This window comes from Camelina sativa, chromosome 2 (genome assembly GCF_030686135.1).
Source record: "Camelina sativa cultivar CO46 ecotype springtype chromosome 2, ASM3068613v1".
NCBI classification, from domain to species: Eukaryota; Viridiplantae; Streptophyta; class Magnoliopsida; order Brassicales; family Brassicaceae; genus Camelina; species Camelina sativa.
In genome coordinates this window covers 2,452,013-2,461,590 of record NC_141881.1, presented here as the reverse complement: position 1 = coordinate 2,461,590, position 9,578 = coordinate 2,452,013, and the positions used below count along the sequence as shown (strand labels likewise).

General features: G+C 33.2%; 1 protein-coding gene across 2 annotated transcripts; it reads left to right on the top strand.

The window, feature by feature from the left end:
• The first annotated feature begins 2,215 nt into the window (after positions 1-2,215).
• On the top strand, positions 2,216-7,287 carry LOC104715321 (protein STRUBBELIG-RECEPTOR FAMILY 3). 2 transcript variants are annotated; one of them, XM_019233663.2, is made up of 17 exons: positions 2,216-2,947; positions 3,072-3,262; positions 3,379-3,508; positions 3,602-3,673; positions 3,771-3,836; positions 3,947-4,007; positions 4,085-4,156; positions 4,239-4,310; positions 4,390-4,455; positions 4,547-4,612; positions 4,713-5,158; positions 5,240-5,610; positions 5,684-5,955; positions 6,036-6,174; positions 6,274-6,410; positions 6,496-6,652; positions 6,752-7,287. In XM_019233663.2, coding segments are annotated over exons 6-17 (1,902 nt in total). In that variant the 5' UTR covers positions 2,216-2,947; positions 3,072-3,262; positions 3,379-3,508; positions 3,602-3,673; positions 3,771-3,836; positions 3,947-4,005; the 3' UTR covers positions 6,854-7,287. The 2 variants fall into 2 exon arrangements, with proteins under 2 accessions (XP_019089208.1, XP_010431041.1); XM_010432739.3 differs by having other exon boundaries at positions 2,227-2,947; positions 3,936-4,007.
• Positions 7,288-9,578: the final 2,291 nt, after the last annotated feature.

Here is a 9,578-nt window from a genome sequence, read left to right as displayed (position 1 = left end):
TTGTGAAACCACTTAGAAATTTTGTCATCATCATCATCTCTTATTAGGCTCATAGGAAGTTTGGCAATCCATCGCCGGCATGCTTCGGCCGTGACCATTGATTGATTCTTCATCATTATCTTTTAGAAGCATTTTATTGCATTGTTCTAGTCTATATAACCAAACAATAGTGTGGCATAAAGTTGTGTACTAACTACTAAGTAGTAGTATATACAGTATAATGGAGTATGGAAAAAGAAAGTGGTCTAATTTTGATATAGACAAAATAACATAAAACATTTATTAGATGTCACAGACGCAAACACGCATTAAAAGGTAAAGATTGTGAGAGGCAAGTGGGCTAAATTGAATCAATATAATACTACAACAATACGTTAAAGAAAACATTTATTAGATGTTGAATGGAGGAGAGGTAGCGAATGATTCATAATTGTTACTGTTAGATAGTATAGTATGAACCAAGTGTGGCACACATTTTTCTTGCTTTTACATTCGTTCCCAACTAAACAAATAAAATCCATATGTATGGTTCTGGACCGACGCATGCATTACATTACATATTTAGCTTTTTTCTTAATTCTAAATTACATATGTAGTTTTGATATAGTTAATTAATGTGTATCTCTTTCTATTTATTATACTGAAAGCAAGTAGGAGCAATCATAGTTTGTACCAGAGGAGTCAGAGACATCCATCTATCATTCATATCTGGTTTTTCTTTAATTTGGTAAATAATTTTTAATGATGAACCAATCATCGATCGGTAAGCAATTTCTTTAATTATCATTAGGTTGGTAGTTACCAAGATCGGTCCACTTAAAGAAATGAAAAAAGTATCAGATCATGGAGTTTATATTTCCATCAAATAAATAAAACTACAAACACATTTATCATTTAATCGTTTATACATTTTCCAGATTTGTGTATATATTTCTTCCAGCAAAACTCCCAAGACTGGAATTTTTTTTTTACTTTAAAGAGGAGATCTACATATCACATTCCAAAGGTCCATAATCAACCAAGCAAAAATAAAAATATCAGAGGATTTGTTGGTTGGTCCATCATGATCCAACTCATCTCCTCCATGTGGGGATATCAATATAAACGAAATTAATGATTGCTATTTGTTTTAAAATATTCAGAAAGGAAAAAATCAACAACTAAACACACATAATGACTTGTAGTATTTCAAGATTACTACAATGCCATATGCGAACCGAATTTAAAATACTATCAACAACATATTCAACCAAAAACTACAAAAAAAAAAAGATCACAAAAATATATTCTTTATTAAAAGAGAATACTGTAGAATATTAAATTGTTGAGACGAATATGTTGCACCAAATGGTAAAAGCAGTAGCTTCCTTTCTTTAGTAGTAAAAATCAAGATTACTTACAATGCCGTATGGGGGACCAAAGATTTAAATGTTATCACTTATCAACAATATATTCAACCAAAAATCTAATAAACCCTAAAATGCCCAAAAAAAGGGAAGAAAGAAACACCATATTCAACCCAAAATGCACAATAATATTTTTTGAGATGAATCCCTATATTGAATGACATGATACAAGCACTAGCCTCCTTTATATGACAAAAATGAAACTACAAAAGTCTTAAATGCATTTTTTAAAAAACCTATATTATTTATTTTCTGTTACAATTAAAGGTATTCATAATAATCCTATTGTTTATATATATTAAAAAGATATCATATACTATAATCAAGCTAATAACTTTGAGGTAAGATTATAAATATACTTTCAAATGGGTAAGAGTTTGTAGTTTGTCAAAAAATAAAAGAAGAAAAAACATTAACTCTGATAGATGATTTTTATCAAACAAAATTACTGTAACCTTATAATAATTTTGAAGTAGTCAGATTAATTAACGAGAATTAAATTAAGGATATTGATTTATTTAAGAGTGGATGAGGAGATGACGTGGAAGTGAGTGACAGTGAAGAAACACGTGACAGTCGCCAGCAATGGGAATCCAATTCCAACTTTTATTTAACTTTTATCCCCTCTTGCGGCTACTTTTGTCTTTTACCGTTACCCTTTTATATTTTTTCTCAACGGTCTTTTTCACCGTTTCAACATGTTTATCTTAACCGATGGTTTAACCCGGTTATACAGATTAATAACCAAACCGAGACACATCGATCGGTATAACTATTAACTAACATCCAATTATATATTCTCGTCTCTTATCTTTTCCTTAAATAAAAAAATTGACAACTTTTGAAACCCAAAGTCTCTCTTTTCTCTCTTTCTTGGTCGGAATCGGATTAGAAGAATCTTGACGCAACTTGTCCTCTATAAAAAACATAATAGAGGAATACAGTTGTACACATCATGAAGTTAATAAAAATCATTGATTAATTAATACTACTACTAACTAAGTTTTAAAATTTAATTAAAATGGACTTTTAGTAATGATCTGAAGCAATAGTATCAGTCAAAACTTTGGTTTCTAAAATAAAAGTTTGTTAATTTTCATGAACAAACACACTTTCCTAGTTGTTTCAGTTAAACCCAAATTACAATTTCTCAACTTTCTCCAGTTCTCTTTCTTCTTCTTCTGCTTAGTTCTGGTCTCGTCTGAAATTAGAATATAAAGTTTCCTTTTTTCGGTTCTGGGTTTTTCTTTTTTTTTTTTCCTTCCTCGAGTGTCGAGCTTAATAGAGAGGAGAAGAGATTCTCTCTCTTTCTCAAGTCAAGTGTCAAAGTATTGAACGTGTTCATTGAACCTTAGCTCTTACGTTGCGTCTTAAATCTCATTCTCACCCACATAACAACAAACAAAAGTAAAGTTTGCATCTTTTTTTCAAGATTGGCTTTTTTTTTAGGGAGTTTAAAAAAGGCAAAGTCTTTACCCTTTTTTTTTGCGTTTAATTCACCAACCATTAAGATCGTTGATGACGATTCCTCTACTTTTCCAGTAAGTTTTTTTTTTTTTTTTTAACCCTTTCATCTTCTCAAAGATTGTTAGTTGTTTTTACTTATGGATCTTGTCGCTTTCATGATGTGTTTTTTTTTTTTTTGTTTGGCTGGATTGTTTACAGATTCGTAGACATGGTCTTGTTCGATTAATGTCTGTTGGTTTTGACACTTTTTTACTCTACTCTTCTTGAACTTGAGAGAACAATGGCTTCTTCTTCTAAGAGATCTATCTGCTGCTTTCTTCTTCTTCTGCTCTTTACTTTACTGATCTGGATTCCTTCCATCTCCTTTGCTGCTACTAACCCTGATGATGGTAAAATCACTTTTTTTCTTTCTTTCTGACTTACCTGCTTCTAGATCTGTGCATATTGGTTGAGGATTTTTTCAGTTTTTATGAGAATTAATCAGGCATTGTTGTGATTGAATCAGTTGCTGCAATTAACGGATTATTCGCTGCGCTTGGCGCACCTGTTCTTCCTGGTTGGATTGCTTCTGGTGGAGACCCTTGTGGTGAAGCTTGGCAAGGGGTTATCTGCAATGTTTCAGACATAATTAGCATGTAAGGGAGGATCTTTCACAGATGACCACAATTCTTTATTCTTTCATTGAGTCTTTCTTTTAATTCTATTTTGAATGGTTTTGTTGGTTACAGAACTGTAAATGCTGCAAATTTGCAAGGAGAGCTTGGTGACAACTTAGCCAAGTTCACTTCTATCAGGGGAATGTAAGCACTTTTAGACACAACTTGTGACAATTTTGACTATACAATTTTTGATATTTCTTCTAACCTTTTTGGTCTGTGTACTTTGCTTTATCTTCAGAGATTTTAGCAACAATCTCATTGGAGGAAACATACCTACTAATTTGCCGGTTACATTGCAGCATTTGTATGTATACTCTCCCTTAACAATGTATATTATTCATTCTATTAATAGGTTTTGTTGCTTTGAATAGTTTGTATGATAATGGTCTTTACCTTTTGGCAGTTTTCTTTCAGCTAATCAGTTCACCGGGAGCATTCCGGAATCTCTAGGAACATTGACTTTTCTGAATGACATGTAAGTTCAGATTGCTCCCAAATTTCTCCATTTTTTTCAATAGCTTTGTGCCGATGACAATCACCATTTGTTTTCAGGTCTTTGAACGATAACCTTCTATCAGGAGAGCTACCGGACGTGTTTCAAAACCTTGTCGGACTGATTAATCTGTATGCTTTCGTCTTTTTTTATACCTTTGGTGAACAGTTACTGTTTATATGGATGGGTTTGTGATATGATATCTTTGTGCAGTGATATATCATCTAACAATCTAAGCGGCACATTGCCTCCTTCAATGGAGAATTTATCAACTCTTACAACATTGTAAGTTTTGGTCATTACAAAAACAAATGTTGATTCTTTTTTGTTGTTGTTCACCAAGCTGATAGTCTGAGTTTTGCAGACGTGTTCAGAACAATCAGTTCTCAGGAGCTCTTGACGTTCTTCAAGGCCTTCCTCTTCAAGACTTGTATGTTTCTTTCTTTCACAATGTACAAGTACTTACTTAAACAGTGCTGAATTTTTCAAAAGTCTTACTTTTTGTTGTCTTCTTGAAACAGAAACATAGAAAATAACCTCTTCTCTGGACCCATACCAGACAAATTGCTAAGCATTCCCAAGTTCCTGTAAGTGCTCTATTATTTTCTCTTTACTAATCCTTTGGGGCCATTGCATGTGTTTTTTTTACAAAGTTGCTCTTGTGTATGCTTAAATTTGGTGATGCAGACATGAAGGGAACCGATTCAATTCCTCCACGGTTAATTCCACCACGGCTAATTCCACCACGACTGCACCATCATTGTCTCCGTCTCTATCTCCAACAAAACCAGCTCCAACAAGACCATTTTCTGGAGTTCCACCTCCTCCAAATGAGAGGAACCGAGGGAAAGTTGCTGATGGACCTTCTGATTCAGAAGGATCAAGCTCTGAGAATTCCAAGGGAAAGAACTCTTCACATACTAAGAAAATAATTCTTATTGCATTCGCTGGCGTCCTCGTCTTCATAATTCTCGTTTTGGCAATACTCTTGCTGTTGCCAAAATGTGCCAGACGAAGAGAACATGCTAACAGAGTCTTTAAACCGCATCAAGTTGGTGCTGATAGAGGAGGCAGAGAGAATGCTTTAGAAAATGGGCCTCCGGTCCTGCCACCGCCTGTTCGATCTGAAAAAGGTAGGATTGAACTTTGGAAGTTTTGTCTATTGGTTCCTACTGTCCTTTGTTAAGTAATGCTGGTATTGTGCTTATGAACAGTTCAAAGGGATCCCTTCAAGAAAGCTGGAGAGGAGCCAAAGGCTTTACATGACCTTGAGAGGTTGCGGAGACCTGTGCCTATATCAAGACAAGAAAGTCAAGATATTGACTTTTCAATGTTGATGCCTCCTCCTCCGCCACCTCCACCACCACCACCACCTCCTCCTTTGGCTGAGAAGGTCACCGTTATGCCAATTATATCACCTGAAAGACCCGTTAAGAAACCTTCCCCTAAACGGTTACCCTTAACTTCTGTGAAGCACTACTCCATTGCATCTCTTCAACAATACACAGAAAGCTTCTCACAGGAAAATCTCCTTGGCTCGGGCATGCTTGGGAGTGTTTACAGGGCTCGACTTCCTAATGGAAAGGTATATTGCAGTTAATTCAAACATGTCAAGCTCAGAGACTATGCTTTGGTTCTGAATCTTTTGTCTTTTACAGTTGTTTGCTGTCAAGAAGTTGGACAAGAGGGCTTCTGAACAACAACAGGATCACGAGTTTATCGAACTAGTGAACAATATAGATAGGATTCGCCACGCCAATATTGTTGAACTTGTGGGTTACTGTGCTGAGCACGACCAAAGACTATTGGTCTACGAATATTGCAGCAACGGTACGTTACAAGACGGGTTGCATTCAGACGATGAATTCAAGAAGAAACTTTCTTGGAATACCCGTGTCAGTATGGCACTTGGAGCTGCTAGGGCCCTTGAGTAAGTTTCTTGGTTTACTTCAATATGGAATTGTTCAACGGGTTTTTTACCGATTTCTGACATTTGTTAATGTTTTTAAGGTACTTGCATGAGGTGTGTGAACCACGTATCATACACAGAAACTTCAAATCAGCCAATGTTCTACTAGACGATGACCTGAGTGTTCTGGTCTCAGATTGTGGTTTGGCTCCACTAATATCATCAGGCTCTGTGAGTCAGGTAAAGTACTAAAACCCAGTGAGCTTTGCTTTACTCACAGTTTTACAGACAATTGCTATCAGAGAAAAAAACTAAACTATTTTTTATAATCATAATCAGTTATCAGGACAACTGCTAGCTGCTTACGGATATGGAGCTCCAGAGTTCGACTCTGGAATCTATACATGGCAGAGTGATGTATACAGTTTTGGTGTTGTTATGTTAGAGCTCTTGACGGGTAGAATGTCCTACGATAGGTATGTATGTCACATTGTTTTATTTGCTTTAGTTTTGTTTTTTGTTATGGCCAAGTGTGTATTAATATCAATGAGTCAATTATAGGGACCGAAGTAGAGGAGAGCAGTTCTTAGTGAGGTGGGCAATCCCTCAGCTTCACGATATTGATGCATTGGGCAAAATGGTTGATCCATCTCTTAATGGACAATACCCTGCAAAGTCATTGTCACACTTTGCTGATATAATTTCCCGGTGTGTTCAGGTAAAAGCACATACTGACTGACAATTAGACACTGTAATGAGATGCTTGTGATTGTGTTTGCTTGACCAAAAACAGTTTTTTTCTTTTCTTCTTTTCTAGTCTGAACCAGAATTCAGACCATTGATGTCTGAAGTTGTTCAAGATCTACTAGATATGATCAGAAGAGAGCGCCATGGTTCAGGCGAACCTAGTGCAGACTAGAGATTTTGTAAAGAAGCATTTGTTATCGGATCATCTCTGTGAATTCGTGGAAACAAGAGATGTTCAGTTTTCAGAAACAACAACATAGGGAACTAAACCAGACACATAAAAAAAAGAGAGTCAAAGGCCTCAGGAGGAGGCTTAAGCTGATCTACAGCCAAGAAGAGGCTTATTTCATGTGAATTGGCTCAAGCAAAAGGATCAATGTGCTAGCTTCCCAATCAGCGATTATTCAATTCGCGGGGAGTTTCTTTTTGTGAATCTTGAATCATCTGTGTTAGTAATAGACCTCTACTGTAAAATGGTGTGTTACTCTGATTCTTTGAACTTGTTTTACTTAAAGCTCGTAGTAGTTATTCTGTATTGTATTCTTTTTAGTATGTATGCGAGTGACTATGTGTATTTTTACCTGGAACATATATTTTACTAATCAACTGAAGTCCAATAAGTCATACCAAACAGGACGAAACTAAATATACGAACGGAATTGTCATTATTAGTTACATATTTAAATAGAATGATCTAGGAGGATAAGTACTAAAAGATACTAGGTAAAAATCATATATATATAATCGTAATTAAGAGATATTTACCACTTTTATCTCACAAGAGCAGCAATTTTTGAGACGTGAGACTAATCAGCATATCCAAATGGAAAGTGTTCAAAATCTACTTCACTCAGTTCTCTCGTCACTCTCGTTACTCTTTTTAAATCGCCATGGATGACCATGAGTCAACCTCTTAGATTCTTGGTAGAGCAGAACACAAAAACGATTTTTAGTTTGATCAGTAACAAACAGGTTGCAAAACACTAGATTTTTAATTTCAATTTGTTTTAATGATTTTTTTGTTCGATCTGGATTTTGTTCAGTTTGTATTCTAAACGTAAATAAAAACTAAAACAAAATATTTTTACTATGGATTGTATAACGGAAAGTACTTCATAGAATTAAATTGTGTTTAGTGTTTACTATGTTGTTTTCATATAACTACAAATATAACTTTTAATAAACTCCATTAAATTTTCAACTTGACTTAATCAAAAAAACTGATACAAATCGAATAATTGGATCAATTTCGATTTGGGTCATAAAAACTGAAACCTAAATAATTTGATCCAAAATTCATGAAAATGAAAAGTTTGTACAAACTTATCCTTTCATTCTCAACAAACTTATTTATATGTGTTTTTCTCCTAAAATTTCTAAAACATGTGAATGTTGTACGACAAAATGCAAGTGGGTGCCTTTAAAAATTCAGGATCATGATCTTTACATGTCTTGATTCTTCTTTAATCTTTTCTTTAAAATCAATTCAAACTCATTTTTAGTCAAACCAACACAAATATGAATTTCATTAAATATTTTCATCTTACTTTCCTCTAAGGTTATGTCTTCCATTATGATTTGATTATGAGGTAATATGTTTGATTTAGTTGAAAGGACTATGAAATTAGTGATTATCACTTTTAATTTTTGAGTTTCCATTTGTTTTAAAATTATTCATATATATGGTTTTGCTTTCCGTAAAAACAGAGAAAGAAATATTTGCACTAGTTGGAGATACAATTTATATATGAAAAACTAATTTGATGAGTTTTATGATTTTATCCGGTCGAAAGTTGAAAGAGTCGATTGATGAATGATTTTTTTTTTATAAAAACATTGTCTTCCATATACTCTTTAAATTCTAAAAAAATTAACTAAAAAAAAAAAGAAAAAAATTACTTAAAGAACTTTTACTAAACAAACTTTTTATTTGGCTCAATCTAGATATAATAATATAATTTTTACTTCATATTATTTAATTATAGATTTATAGTTAGAATAAAAGATATATGAATATTTTTTAATAAACTTCATTAATTGTTATTGGTTCGGTATATATTAAAATTAGTTTTAATGCGGATTCGGCTATGGTAAGGCTGAAATATCCTTTGCACTATTCTTTGTTATTATTTATAGCTATTTATTTGCTATACAAATCTTGACATCAATTTTCAAAAAAGAATATTAACAAATGAAAACATGCACAAGAAAAAATAATACTTGCTCTTGTCCGGTTTATTTATGGTGATGGTGTTATTAACACATTGTCTTCTCTTGTCATTTAGATTTAAAAGCACTAAATAAACCACATAATTAGTAAGATGACAATGCTACAAAAAAATGATTTATTTACTTGATTTACTTAGTTCAAATGGGGATACCAAAAACATGATTTCTTTGTTTGATTTATTTAGTTCAAATGAGATATATAAAAACAAACAAACCATATCATAACTACAGTAATGTTCAATAATGATCCCCCTCCACCAATGAATTTAGCATATTATATATTCAACAATGACAGATTACAACACATTTATAATTAAATTTCAAAAAACTTTCTGTGAGATTTCTGAAACAAAGATTTAAAAAATCTTACAACAAAATAAAAAATAAAAATCGAAAATCGAAAGGCTAAGAAAAAAGAATCTAAAAAAATTTGTAGTAGACAAAATCTACAACAATCCATGGCTGTAAAATAAAATATTTTTATCAATAAAATTGTTATTGGTTCGGTAAATATGAAAATCAGTTTTAATTCGAATTCCGCTTTGGTATTGCGGTTTATTAAACATGATAAATTATCGGTAACTTTATATATCGATTTTTGGTATCACCATTTCGGTTTGGCCTGATTTGGTTTGGGCCGGTTTGTTATTATCCACCTTTAATCATAG